Source organism: Acomys minous, assembly GCF_964271855.1.
Source record: "Acomys minous genome assembly, chromosome: 3".
Lineage (NCBI taxonomy): Eukaryota > Metazoa > Chordata > Mammalia > Rodentia > Muridae > Acomys > Acomys minous.
Window position 1 is genome coordinate 68057682 of NC_140485.1, and position 14931 is coordinate 68072612.

The window sequence follows — 14931 nt, forward strand, 5'->3', positions numbered from 1 at the left end:
AAAAACAAAAGAAATGAGTTCCAAACTAAATTATTTTCTAAGCTTTCCATGATTTCCATGAACAACAACAACAACAAAAATTGCCTAGCCCATGACCATAGAAATTCCAGGTTAAGTACAATGAATGGACAATCCCCTTTAGCAGAAACTGTAATGTGGATACTGCTCCACAGGCCTTGTCCAGAGAGAAGACACACTCAAACTCTGTATGGCAACTTTTCTCTCATAGTGAGAATCACTAACCACCTCCTGTAGACAAGCCCCAAAATTTGTACAGATGACTGCTTTGCCTACACCTTTAAAAAATTTTTTTAAAGAGCCTATATTGGGCAAGTGGAGAGATTTTAAGAAAATTCTTCATTTTTATCAAAGTTTCAGAAAGCATCAAAATCCTGTTGTGAAGACGCTCTTAGATACACATTTTGGGTTTTTATTGCTGATTACAGACTTCAACTACGAAATATGCATTGCTTGGCAAGTCAACAAGTGATTCTTTACTTTTTCACATATCCAATAAAAGCTTAAACAGACAAAAAATACCAAGGATGAGAAATACGCGCTTCAAAACAAAGGGCTTAGAAACAGAATCAAGTCTCCACAGTCAAGGTCGGCCAAAAACTTGAAATAATCCAAACCGTGCAAATGCTCAACAGAGACCATGACCCACACGGCACTGTAAATACTTGTTCCACGAAGGACAAACCAGGTAAGTGACCAGTTGTGTTGATCATCAACACAAACCACCTCATTGGCTTACAGCAGTATTTACTATCCTCTGTAGAGTTTGTGAAATTCAAGAGGTTGGAAACCTGTGATGTTTCAGTAGAGCTGTCCTCAGGAGTCTGCATGGTTCCTAAGGAACCATCCTGGGCCCATGGGTCAGGAAGAAGCAGTTCACAAGAGGGTCACACTGGCCGCCTGCAGGTAGCCTTGGAGGTATTGCAAGGCTTCTGGGTTGAGGCTGGTGCTCACCATGGAGGGAACCTACCAGAGAAAGAAACCACATGGAGTGGGAGGCTCTTGTGTGCACATACAAATTGGGGTCAGTGTGGGGAAGTGCAGCCAATCAATGGTCACTGCCCACGAGGAATCCAAATAATTCAACTGACTCCAGGGCAGGTGAGCAAAGGTGCTGTGGTGTGGGGAGAGCACTTGTCACCAAGCCTTACCCCCTAAGTTTGATTCCCCAGGACGAACTTAGTGGCATTTCTGTGACCTCTACATGAATGTCTCAAAAAAAAAAAAAAAAAAAAAAAAAAAGTTAGATGGCCCTGAAAGACCAAAGTTTTCCCTCTGACCTATACCCGTAACTGTACCTACACATATAAACATAGGAGATCCATAACAAACTGTTAGGGGTGCTGTGGATTTTATGTTTTTTAGTTTATGGATAGACTCTTGTTATACACTGCAGGTTAGTCTTAAACTCACAGCTACCTAACCCATCTCAGCTGGGATTTTAAGCATATTCCCATGACCCATGTTTGGCAAAAGAAACATTTTTATTGTTCATCATAGCCTAATTAAGTACTTATACCCTACTTATTCTAAGAAAATTCTCTAGAGTGAAAAAAAATTTGATAAAATGCTGGTAATTATCTTACCTGGGTACACCAGGGTTTGTCATACTGCTTCTATATATGGAAATTAAAAACAGTACAGAAACTCTGAGAGCCTAGCTAACTTCAATTAAAAGGCCAGTGTTGGTTTCTCTGTGTAGCCTTACCTGTCCTGGAACTCACTCTGTAGACATGTGCTAGGATTAAAGCCTAGTTCATATTACAGTTTTTTAAAAGTGTGTCTTCTCCCACTCCTCCCATACAGAGTTTCTCTGTATAACATCCCTGGTTGTCCTACACTTGAACTCAGAGACCCACCAGCCTCCGCCTCCCAAGTGCTGGGACTAAAGGCCTGTGCCACCACTGAGCCAAAAGCTAATTCTTTTTTTTTTTTTTTTTTTTTTCGAGACAGGGTTTCTCTGTGTAACCTTGGCTGTCCTGGACTCTCTTTGTAGACCAGGCTGGCCTCGAACTCACAGTGATCCGCCTGCCTCTGCCTCCCGAGTGCTGGGATTAAAGGCCTGCGCCACCACCGCCCGGCTAAAAGCTAATTCTTTAAACAAACATAAAACTCAATTGGACAGTGTGATTATGCTGACCAATGAAAGGAGGAGTAACAGCTGATTTCCTGAGTCCCCAGTCACACCCAAAGAGTCAAGAGTCCCATGACAGCAGACACTTACCCTTCCCGGACAGGCAGTAGACAGTTTGTGAAGTGACTGTGCCAGATGGATTTTGGGGTTGTTCACCATCTGACCTACAGGGTCATGTTCCTTTTTACCAGCGAATGCCAGCTGTGAGAAGGCAGTCTGGTATCCTGGGGTATCTTCTATGTCAATAAAATGTTCTTCATCAGGAATGGTGTCATCTTCAGGTAACTCAAAAAGGCCAATCAGAGACTGTAACAAAGGAGTCCTGGATTGGAAAAAGGAGACAAAAGGTGGCTTATGCCTGAAATGTCAGAACTTACTAGTTGGGGCAGGAAGACTGCTGTGGGTTCCAGACTACCTATGAGACATAGTGACACTTTATCTCAAAATAGGGTTCTGCATTACTGAATAAAGGGCTTGCCATGCAAGGAGAAGAACCGGAGTGAGTTTCCTAGAATCCGTAAAAAGGCAGACTGGCAGCCTTGGTGTAATCAGTGAAAGACCAAACCTCAATAAAGTTAAGTGTGACTGAGGAAGACAATTTGAGAGGTCAGCCCTCAACAATTAACACATGTGCGTATGCACAAATGAATATGCACACATAAAAAAGAAAACCAAACATAGCCCCAGGAGACATAAACTACAGAAAGTGGGGCACATTTGTAGTCACTTCTCCCTTTAAATTAAGAATCAAGGAGGGTGGTGGTGGCACATGCCTTTAATCCTAGCATGTGGGAGGTAGAGGCAAATAGAGCGCTATGAATTTGAGTCCAGCCTGGTCTACATAGGAAGTAGAGGACAGCCAGAGCTACACAAAGAAGCACTGCCTTGAAAATAAAACAAGAATCTAAACCAGAGCTGGGCGTGGTGGCACATGCCTTTAATCCCAGCACTCAGGAGACAGATGTAGGTGAATCACTGAGTTCGAGGCCAGCCTGGTCTACAAAGCAAGTCCAGGACAGTCAAGGCTACACAGAGAAGCCCCATCTCGAAAAACAAACCGGGGGTGGGGGGATAGGGAGAATCAAACCAGATCTACTACCCGCAGTCTGGAAGCTGAGGCAGGAGGGCTGCTTTGAGTTGAGGCCAGCTTGGGTAACAGTGTGAGACCGAGATGGAAACCTACCAGAAAGTGCCTACAAGTGGCTGGAATCCATCAGTGGCTGGTGGAGAAGCCAAGATCAGAACACTGCCTTCCCACCCCACCCTCCAAGGGGAATCACTCAGCTCTGCAATGACAGGGAAGGACACCCTTTCCCCACACTCAGGGGGAGTACTTACCACAGCTTAGTGTACTCAGTGTCCATCATTGGTGGACACTCTGTGAGTAATTTGGTTATGCCAACTGCACAGATTTTTTTCTCCACATTTCCAGATACTTTTTGAATCTCTGGAATAATGATTTTTTCCAAAACCATTCCAAACATTCTATTAAGAAAAAAAATGTGTTCAATATTAGAGAAGCATTATATTTAGACAGTAAAAAAAGATGTTATTTATATTCAGTGATTTTGTATGAATGGAATAAAGTACTAAATAGCAAGAGCTCCCCATGAAATGTCTGTCTTAGACTGACGTCCATGATCTTCTGACTAAATACTGCTGTGTTATTAGAAGCCTTCTCTTAAGTATTAAGTCTTTGTAGCTTTTGAGGCAAGGAAAATTATTTGCTTAAAATGTTACCCAAAAATTGTCAAAAAAAATTTTTTGGAAGAAGCTGCTCAAGAAACTTTTGAAAAATTAATATGAAATGCAGCAAGTAGATCAAAGGTGGGTCTTTACTGCCATGCATCAAGAGAGCACTTTGCCTACTGTGAAGAGGGCTCCAAGTTTGGCAGTACATAAGCTTCAGGTAATTCCCTAATACTAAAAAGTGCATATTTTGTACTGCTTTCTAAGATAACTCATTTTGAAAGTCAATCTGTAATGTCGTGAGATACATTTCCCACAAAACTTTCCCCACAACAGCTTCCTCTACATCTTCTTTCACTGCCCCAAGGGTCACACTGCTATATACATTCTTTGCACAAATTCCCCATCAGAACCAAGTTTCATCAACTGCAAGGCTCTATCATTATTGCCAGGCTGCTGGCATCTGCCCAGGGCACTCCTTCTGAAAGCATGGACATCAGTTTTCCTATGTCCCAGAACACCTCCAAGGCCACCAAAAACAATCCCCAAACCAGAACAACAAAGCTACCACCAACACACATACTGATTTATATCGAAGAGGTCAAATAATTTTCTTATAAATAAAGCTACAACTTACTTTGGTTGTATGCCATCAAATATCTCTTGTAGTGCTAGTGCCCCATACTTAATGCAATATAAATTAATAAACACTAAGAAACCTGTGAAAGGAAGACAGAGTATTAATAGACTTCACTGAGATGGCAATTCTCTTAAAGTCTGCCAGGAAATCTAGGTATCAGCAGGAAAAGCAGAAGACACGGATTTAGTTCATCACCTACCTCCCAAAACACCCCACAGAAAGCGGCCTCCGTGTTTGTATCACAAAATTTTACATGAAATTCCTGACTTATTTATACATCTCCACATTACTGTTTCTATTGAAAAGTGTTTCTCTCTAAATCTAAGACAAACCAATCTTTGGAATATAATACATTTCAAACTAAGTTAGTGTTTGGGGTACACATTTTTTTTTCTAGGTATTTAATGTGTAACATTTATGACTGATGAACGTTTTCCCCTCCAGCCTGAGTCCTAAGCATCTCCAAATGATGCACTTATTCTTTTTGGCTTTTGAGACAGAGTTTCTCTGTGTAGCCGTGGCTGTCCTGGACTCGCTCTGTAGACCAGGCTGGCCTCAAACTCAGAGTGATCTACCTGCCTCTGCCTCCCGAGTGCTGGGATTAAAGGCGTGTGCTACCATACCCGGCTCAATGTACTTACTCTTAATAAACTTTGTGGTCTTGGAATTTTGCAGTCTCTGGAATAGAAGAATGAAGATCTGCTTTCTGTACTGGTCAACTGACTCACTAGAGAATAGAAGAGAAGCATAAATATCAACTCAGTCCTTTTATGAGCATGGAACATAATCTACAGTGTACAGAGGGTTAATGTGACTCACGGAGGCATGTGCTCTATTATACTGTTGAGAAGGTAGAAACCTTGGTGATCATTTGCCTTGGATGCAATCAGCTTCTGGAAGACACCCAGTAACCCAGGCTGCAACAAACCAGATCAAATAATGAGTACTCAGAGAGGAGGCAGGAGCTGAGCATCACAGAAGTGCCTCAGGCTGCTCTCTGGGAAAGAGGCCACTATTGGAACAATGTAACCAGCTAAGGCAGTGAGCTGAGAATCATGTAGCATCAGCAACATAGAGCCAAGTATGCCTGAACTTTTTATTTTCCCTGCTTCTATCCCTCAAAGCTGGGATTACATTTGTATGCAATCATGCCCAGCCTTTTCTAGTTATACAAGGGGAGTTAAATCTCTGATATTAACCCATTGGTCCACGTAGCTATAATAACCAAATAATAGCCAGTATCATCAATAAAGCACACATTACCATTTTTATTAACTGTATCTGATTTTACAGAATTAAATTATTTTAAGGAAAAACATTTAAAACTTGCTACCCTTTGTTTTTACAAAAATCATAGAAAAATGATGTGTTTTTCCCCCCTCTTTTGTGTTTTTTTGTTTGGTTTGAGACAAGGCTTTCTCTGTAGCCCTGGCTTCCCTTTGTAGATCTCAAACTCAGAAATCACCCTGCCTCTTCCTCCCAGTGCTGGGATTAAAGGCGTGCACCACCACGCCCGGGTGAAGAGTAAGTTATTTAAAGATAACCGACTCACAATTTTGTCAGCTGCAGCACTTGCTATGGTACTTGAGCCTCGTTCTAAGAATGCCTGGAGCAGCCTCACTAGTGCAGGGATGTTGCCTGTTCTTTCCCAGAGCACTGGCTGAAGGAGGTGGGGAAACAAGGACATATAAGAAGACGGGATATCATTTTTATGTGTTTCCAGAAGCAAAGACATCACCTGGAAGACGTATGGGATAAATTCTGTTGATGAAATTAAAAGAGAGCTGTTAGTGCTGGCTCTGTTATCAAGGCAGCATTTTATAACCACCCCAACAGTATCACTACGTAAGAAAGAAAAGACTTGTAGTTTACCTTGCACATCATTTTGTAAGATTTCAGTGAACACTAGGAATAGAGCCTCCTCAAAATTCACAACAGCAGCAGGGTTAGCTTTGCAGGTTATTCTTATAGACAAGCATATTGCTTCAAACATGTAGTGATTGAAATGAGGTTTGCTCGGATTCTGAGTAAAAACAAGAAAACACCACCTCCATTATTCAAGTGACTACATTTATGTATCAACTATAGCATGACACACCTGAACCTCCTAAATTGGGTAAAAGTGGTATCAGCATCTTTTGAACTGTCAGCACAAAAGCTGGGCGTGGTAGAACACACCTTTAATCCTAATGCTAGGGAGTATAGTCTTATAGGCGGATCTCTCTCATGTCCAGGCCAACCAGGACTACATAGTGAGACTGTCTTTTTCTTTTTTCTCTTTGGTGAAGGGTATAAGACAGTCTCTGTGTAGCCTCGGCTGTCTTGGAACTACATCTGTGGAGCAGGCTGTCCTCCAACTCAGAGATCTGCCTGCCTCTGCCTCCCAAGTGCTGAGATTAAAAGTACACAACATTACACCCTGCTGTGAGACCCTGTCTTAGCAAAATTAAATTAAAAGGTGGGAGGGCTGGAGTTATGGCTCAGTGGTTAAAACATGGCTGCCCTTGTAGAGGACCTGGTTTGGTTCCCAGCACTCATGTGAAGGCTCACAAGGCATCTGATACACTTTTATGACCTTGATGGGCATCAAGTATGCCCATGGTACACAAACACACATACAGGCAAACACTCATTAAAAAAAACCAAAAAAACCTAATTAAGAACACAAAAAGCAGGCTGGGTGTGGTGGCGCACGCCTTTAATCCCAGCACTCGGGAGGCAGAGGCAGGCGGATCTCTGTGAGTTCAAGGCCAGCCTGGTCTACAAAGTGAGTCCAGGATGGCCAAGGCTACACAGAGAAACCCTGTCTCGAAAAATGAAAACAAAACAAAACAAGAACACAAAAAGCAGAACTAAACCAGTGCTGGTGTTTTCATTTATTCATCTGGAAGTAGTAATGCCAGCCAGGGCTTCACACATTCTAGGGAAATTCTCTATAATCACGTAGCTACATTCTCTACAGTTCCATCTGGATTACACAAGCCTCAGCCTCAGATCTCTGACAGTAGTCTTAAAACCATGTGTCCTAGGAGAGCCACATGGGAAAAATTAAAAACAGTGGAAAAACCACGTTCTGGCTCTGCCCAGCTCTAACACCTATGTGCACAGGCTGCTGACCCTCCTGTGCAAGGATGACATGCAAAACTATGAAGCATTTCATATTAAAACAAAACAAAAAAAAACCTATATTTTTTAAAAATTTAGTATCCAGGGTTGGAGAGATAGCTCAGAGGTTAACAGCAGTGACTGCTCTTCGGGAGGTCCTGAGTTCAATTCCCAGCAACCACATGTTGGCTCACACCCATCTATAATGTGATCTGATGCCCTCTTTTGACCTGCAGGTGTAATAATAAATAAATCCTTTAAAAAATTAAGTATCCAAGTTTGTGTATGAATAAGCAAAAATTTCAGTCAAAAAACTCTGTTTAATTGGAATAAGGATAACACAGAAGTATCTGTCAGTCATTAGTACAAAGCTTATCTTACTCCACTAAAAATAAATGTCGGCTCATGCACTTTCTTAACTTCACAATGAATACGTCCATTTTGTTATGAGAACAAAACCTGCGTATTGGCTTCTGAACCTGCACTTAAGGTGACAGGTGTTCATCTCCAACCTATTTTTACATCCCCATGAGATCAGAAGAATGTACAGACCTCCTACAATACCTGGCTGGTGTCAAAGGGCTCTGGGCACAAACAGTTTGCAGGAGCTTAAAAAGCAATCTCATGGGCAGATAAAGTACTTGCTGACAAGCCTGACAATCTGAGTTCAATCCCCGGAATCAGCATGACGTAAGGAGAAAATTCTTGCCGGTTGTCCTGTCACCTCCACACATGTCATGCGTGGCATGAGTGTGCCCACATATACATACAAAGTACATAAATGTTCTTTAAAAGCAACCTAATTCTCTTAACTGGCTGTTACCTTACTAACAGCTAACAGCTTCTGTGTGAGCTGAGTGATGAGAGTAGGGATATAGGGGATTATGGCTTCTTGCAGGAGGGAGAAACTTCTCATGATAGCTGTAAAATATAAACACAGCACAAACAATTTAGTTAACCATTAAAATAAAAGTCAGTGGAGGGAAAGGCCACTAATTTATCAAGTAAAAATCTAAGATGCTTAAATATTACCTATCCTACATTTAAAATTGTCTCTCTTCCTTTTATATCAGGCTTAAAGTTGGTAATACTTAGGTGGAGAATACTAAAGCATTTCTACAAGACCCAAGGCTTAAAGAATTCAAAAAGGGACAATAAAAATATTACTACATAAGTAAGGGAGCCAACAAAGAGGAAAAAGGAGCAGTGGGGTGGAAAGGACAGAGAACCAGAATACTCAAGGGAATGAATCTTGTGTTTTTCAATTAGGAAACATGGTCTCACAGGAAACTAAAAGAAAATATCAACTACTGATCTTGTAAAGACATTAAAAAGTTAAAAATAAAAAGCCAGAGTCCACAATATAAAAACTTTGCACACCAATAGGTAACAAAAACCATGTAGCACAGGAAAGGCATATACTGGTGAGCTAAAGTATGATTATTACTACTCCGTAAGTTCATTTCCAGAGTTAGTGTCTACCAAATGCCCCATTACCACATGCCACGCCCAAGCAAGAGAATTTCTCCAAGATGTGCACGAGGTATTTCCTCTACCTTAATAAAGATTCACAGCTACATAGCCTGAGCTAAGGCAAGCAGAAGATGTGTCAGTATTTAATGAGAAGGTAATAATACCATGCACACCAGGAACACAGCAACAAAGACCCTGATCACTTTGCTGCCCTCACGGTGTCGAAACCCGTAATTCACCAAATGTAAAGACAGACGCGCGCGCGCGCGCACGCACACGCACACACACACACACAGAGTCCTGACGGGAGCCGGAAGATCAGGGAGCTCCTTTGGAAAGTACATGCCATGATTTTGAAAGCAATAAAGACCTCTGAAATGTCACAGCAAGAAAAACATTGTTCCCAAAAGTTAAAGCTGGCACCAGGGCAACCCTCCTAAGAAAGTACATGGCAGATCCTCACTGAGTCAGCATCTCTAGGAAAGGGTGTGCAGCAGGCCCATGTGCAGTTGGCCCCATGCTTTATCATACTCAGCAGCGCACAGTCAACAGAGGATATTGAATGGACTGATCTGAAATGACTCTGCAAATAACTCTACAAAAACAAATAAAATTTTCTATACTTCTTATGACAAATACATGAATCTTAAAGCAAAACATTTTCGAAAAAAATCAATTAGTTAACAAAGTAAAAATTACATTACTTAAACAACAAGAAAAAAACCACAAAAACTTTTTTTTTGGATAGACAGTACCTGGTTCTTTAAGAATGAAAACTGAGGTATAGCTACAGTGTTTACCTTGTAATCTGAGGTTAGATATTTAGTTATTATGGTCTGCGCACCGGGGAAAACGGCCTACCTTTCATAATATATTCATTTTCTGAAGAGCCAGGAAGTGTGAGAGCTTTGAAAAGGTTTGTTAGCAGAATCTCAACAAACGGTGCGATTTCTGCAGCTGTAAAACTATAGATGAAAAAACAGCTTTCAGTCACTACCAACTCTTGAGCTTTTCACTGTGGAGTACCCTGGGCAAATAGTACATCACACTTCTTGGCATAAAATGAGCCATCTCTCACCACTGACAACTGATGGGCAACTCTGGGAATAAATGCTTATATGTGCTTGTGCTAAGTTCCTAAATCGACACAACAGGGCCAAGAGTAACTGAACAAATAAAACACACCAAGTGAACTCAGGAGCCTCCTGTTTACCATCACAGAGAACAGCACCCACCATCAGGAGGGTTTCAGCCGCCTTTTCTTCTTGGAGGTGCTGCAGATAATCTCTGCATTCACATCAGCGACAAAGATACCACACAGGATGCCCTTTCATCCTGAGTGACCACTGAGAGCATCTGTGCTCAAGGCTGGGTAAAAAACAGAGCCTAAGAATGTTTCATGTCTCACCTAGTGCTTGGTTTCAGGAAATAACACTGAAAAATTAGCCTGAAAGTCATGCAGACCCCTCCTCTGCATTTCATCCTGCACCAGGCCACAAGAGCTACTTTCTTGGCTCCCATAGAATGACTCACTCAAGTGAACCATATATCTAGCTCAGAGCTAAGAACAAAAAACCATGTTCAGCAGCAGCCAGAAGACACTGTAGAGACAGGCTGCCACGCATTGTCTAATGAAGCTCACTTGAGGTGCCCTTTGCTTTCTTCTCTATCTCATGGACACTGAACATTCAGTCCCCATGTTTCCCTTTCTCCTTTGGCTGCTAGAAGACTCAAAAAAAAAAAAAAAAAAGCTAGCAGCCTCATGACACAAGGCCCTCTGACCTGTGACTGTTTTCATTAGCTTTATTGCTGTTTTCCTTTGCTCTAATTCATCATCAGCATGAGACTATTTTGTAAGCTGCCTTACATCCTTTTGGAATGAGAGAAGTTAAATGAATAAAAATTACACATACAAGTTTTTCTAAATACTAATGGTGTTATGAAAACACCTAAAGACAATCTCAGGCCAGTAAGGTGTACCCTTGGCCCTAAGCTAAAAAGTATAGGAATGACTCAGAAATCAAATACTTACAGAGTGGCGTTGTTTGGCCCTCTCATGGTAAACAGCCTTTCGAGAGCATGTGCCGCATACGTATGAACAACAATGCTTTCAGCCTGCAGATGACTAATCAAGAGAGGGATAGAGACTAAAAGGTGCTCTTTTGGTACCTGAAAAAGATTGATACATCTTTTAAATCTATTGTTACTTTTTAGCAAAAGAGAATAGAAAAACAGTATTATTACCTATCCTGCTCTGATGTCTGCAAAAACAAAAACAAAACAAAACAAAACAAAAGTGTGTTTTCTGCCGAGACTGACTGTTGGGGAATGGTCTTGTGCACTGTGTATTCAGATGCTGATTTCTGTGAGCCCAGAACTGGCTGCAGTCAGGAAGTGGGCACTGTCATTTCTACGAACCATGTTTCAATGTTGTGTAAAAAATGCTCCCCATTATCTCTGGCTGGTTAATAAAAAGCTCAAGATCCCACAGCTGAGTGAGAGAGGACTGGGGTTCTCAGGTCGACAGGTGAAGAGGAGAAGGAAGTGACCACAGGGAGGGTGAGGAGTGAGAGATACAGGAGAAAGCCAAGATAAGACTGAGATGGCAGACCAACAGTGGTGGCAGCCGCCTTTAATCCCAGCACTCGGGAGGCAGAGGCAGAGGCAGGCGGATCTCTGTGAGTTTGAGGCCAGCCTGATCTACAAAGTGAGTCCAGGACAGTCAAGGTTACAGAGACTGAGATGGCAAGTAAAAGGGCAAATGACCAGACTAGCATAGTTGGGTTAGAATTGATGACCAGCTGCCCAGTAATAGTTGGGCTTAAAGCTTATAGCTTATTGAATAAACCTAATAGGTCAGTGTTAATTATTTGGGAGCTAGCATAGGTACTAGAGTAGTGAAGGTCCCTACTAATATCATATTTCAACATCTGATAATTATACCATCTACTGATGAGATAGTGGTAATATTAAAATACAGTAAAAATCACAAGGTATGATTGAAAAAAATCTCAGAACATGCAAAACATCTCAAAAAGATGCTTTAAAAAATGACTAATGGTATTAATTTTTTTGCCCCTCAATCAACTGATAACATGCTATTTTTAAAAGGGGACAGTTATCTTTGTATCTGTTCTAATAACAACACAAAATGAAATATAAATAAATAAAAAGCATATCTATGATATATAAATAAATAAGCATATCTATGATGTATTTCTCATCTCTTATGAGGCTACATTTAACTAAGGAACCAGCTCCAATGATACTGAACTACAGATGGCCTTTGAGGTAAAGGCGCTTGCATGCCAAGCCTTATGTCCCATACATGTGGCAGGAGAGGACTAGTGACTTCTGTATTTATGCTGTAGCAGACTACCTACCCAAAATAAATGTACCAATTTAAAATATAAATACAGAGACTAGAGGAACAAGATACTACCATGTACCATGTGACATTGTGATGTAAGGGTCTGAGAATTAAGGCAAATAGAGGGTGCTGTGTTACCAAGTAGGACACAGCAGACTAGCCAACTAGAACAACCTGCAGACTGAGTTTGAACCAGACTTTAATAAAACCACTATAAGAACACAAGAGACTGAGGTGGGCGATATAGATCAGCACATGTAAATGCTTGCTTAACATGTGTGAGCCCATAGGTTCTCAGGACAAGAAGGGGGAAAAGACAGGATACTTAAGGGAAATTAAGCTCGACCTAGAATCATAGGTTATTTAAAAAAAATTTTTTTGGTTAGATGCAGATGTCAAATATTGATTACACAGTGTTTTATATCGCATAAAACAAATGCCAGGTTGGGGGAAAGCACTACTTACTTGATTCCTAAAAATCATAATATACTTGATACCATCAGCTTTCAGCACAGGAAACTCATTCACTGTTAAAAAAGAAAGAAAGAAGACAATTACTTAAGATTATTTGCAAATAGCTGGGTATAGTGTCTCATGTTTATAATCCCAGCATTTAGGGAGGCAGAGGAAGGCAGATTGCTGTGAGTTCCAGGATAGCCTGGTCTACAAAGCTAGTATAGGACAATCAAAGCTACAATGAGAAGCCCTGTCTCGAAAAACAAACAAACAAACAAATAAAAAAGACTATTCACAAATAAGTGACAACAGAGCTTAAACAATGGAGACTCATGGTCAGGTCAATGGTTTGGCTGATGTCCAAGGTATGTCAGGGTCCAAACAGTTAAGGAGGTATGAACTTATATCATTCAGTTGGGATTTGCTTTCAACTCTTCTAGGGAAAGGAAAAAAATTAATAACTAGAAAATACTGGACAGCTGTATACTAAAGCCAGCTCAAAAGTGGCCACAGAGAAGATTATTAGAATATGTTTGACACTTGTGTGTGTACACACTTTCATTGTGTAGCACTGCACAGCCTGGGACCATAGAAATCTGCCTGCCTCTGCCTCTAGAATTAAAGGCATGCTCTTCCATGCCTGGCCATACCTGCTTTTTTTTTTTCCAAGACAGGGCTTCTCTGTGTAGCCTTGGCTGTCCTGGACTCACTTTGTAGACCAGGCTGGCCTCGAGCTCACAGCGATCCACCTGCTGCCTCCTGAGTGCTGGGATTAACTAAAGGTGTGCCCCACCACGCCTGTCTTACAAAAAAATTTTTTAAGGAATTATCACAATTTATATCAGCACACTTATAAACACAGAACACACTCCTTATCAATTTCACAAACTTTGAAACTAAATTTGATTTTTTCCTTGATTGGAAATAGAATCTAATCTATCCCCATTCAGCCTTGAACGTATCCTGTTGTTTTAGAAGTCTTAGAAGTCCTTCCTGCTTCAGCTTTGAAAATGTAGAGATTATAGACAAATTCCACCAAATCTGAATGAGGATTTTTATTTTCAATTAATGAATTACTTGTTTTTGAGACAGGGTCTCACTATGTAGCTGTGGCTGTCCTAAATCACACTGAACTCATAGAGATCTGTCTGCATCTGCCTTGTGAATGTTAGTGTGTGCTAAAAATGAGTGTTTTCCCTGCATTTAAATGTGTGCTAGGATTAAGGGTGTTCACCACCACACCCAGTCTGGAAGATCTTTTTTGTTTTTTATTTTTTTAATGTTTTACATATAGGGAGGCCTAACCATATACTAGGATAACAAAGCAGAGTTACAGTTCTGTCTCCTTGCATCTGGTTTCTTCTAGTAAAACTATTTTTTTGTCTAGTTAATTTTACCTGGGCAGGAGCTGAGGGGACCATGTCATTGCTACCAATACCATAAACAATTCTCTGAAAATTATGCTGATACAGATATCTTGACAGCTGCCATATTACTGCTTCAATAATTGATGATATAACATTGTAAGTTACAAAAAAGAAAGCCTGGTGGTGATAGCGCACACCTTTAATCTCAGCACTCAGGAGGCAGAGCCAGGCAGTTCTCTGTGAGTTCAAAGCCAGCCTGATCTACAAAGAGTCCAGGACAGTCAAGGCTATATAGAGAAAACCTGTCTCAAAAAAACAAAAACAAAACAAAAACCAAAAAGCCAGAAACAAAAAAGGAACAATTTCACAAAACTCACCATTACTTGATTTCAAATCAGGAAGTATGTGATTCATAAAAAATTCAGTTAGGTTTACTAGTTCATTGGCTTGTGTGATTCCATGCTGAAAGAAAATAATATAATGGTGAAACACAATTAACAGAAAATTAAGCAATTTTAGAAAATCATATCAAAAGTGTAGATGAGCCTGTGACTAAAAGAATCCTATTTTTGACTTATGAGTATGATAGTTTGCCTTCATGTATGTCAGATGCTCAGGAAGCCATGCAACTGCAGTTACGAATGGGTGAGAACCAGTATGTAATTGCTGGGAATTGAAC

General features: G+C 40.8%; 1 protein-coding gene across 2 annotated transcripts in view; it reads right to left on the reverse strand.

Moving 5' to 3' along the window:
• Nucleotides 1-409: 409 nt before the first annotated feature.
• CSE1L (chromosome segregation 1 like) overlaps nucleotides 410-14931 on the reverse strand; it is a 38796-nt gene continuing 24274 nt past the window's right edge. For both annotated transcript variants that reach the window (XM_084777171.1, XM_084777172.1), the window contains exons 13-25: nucleotides 14630-14714; nucleotides 12895-12956; nucleotides 11092-11228; nucleotides 9921-10024; nucleotides 8410-8507; nucleotides 6354-6504; nucleotides 6034-6242; nucleotides 5301-5398; nucleotides 5123-5208; nucleotides 4479-4560; nucleotides 3491-3637; nucleotides 2243-2474; nucleotides 410-984 (exon numbers count right to left, since the gene is read on the reverse strand). In XM_084777171.1, the coding sequence (XP_084633297.1) occupies nucleotides 895-984; nucleotides 2243-2474; nucleotides 3491-3637; nucleotides 4479-4560; nucleotides 5123-5208; nucleotides 5301-5398; nucleotides 6034-6242; nucleotides 6354-6504; nucleotides 8410-8507; nucleotides 9921-10024; nucleotides 11092-11228; nucleotides 12895-12956; nucleotides 14630-14714 (1581 nt within the window). In that variant the 3' untranslated portion in view covers nucleotides 410-894. The remainder of the gene's footprint in view (nucleotides 985-2242; nucleotides 2475-3490; nucleotides 3638-4478; nucleotides 4561-5122; nucleotides 5209-5300; nucleotides 5399-6033; nucleotides 6243-6353; nucleotides 6505-8409; nucleotides 8508-9920; nucleotides 10025-11091; nucleotides 11229-12894; nucleotides 12957-14629; nucleotides 14715-14931) is intronic.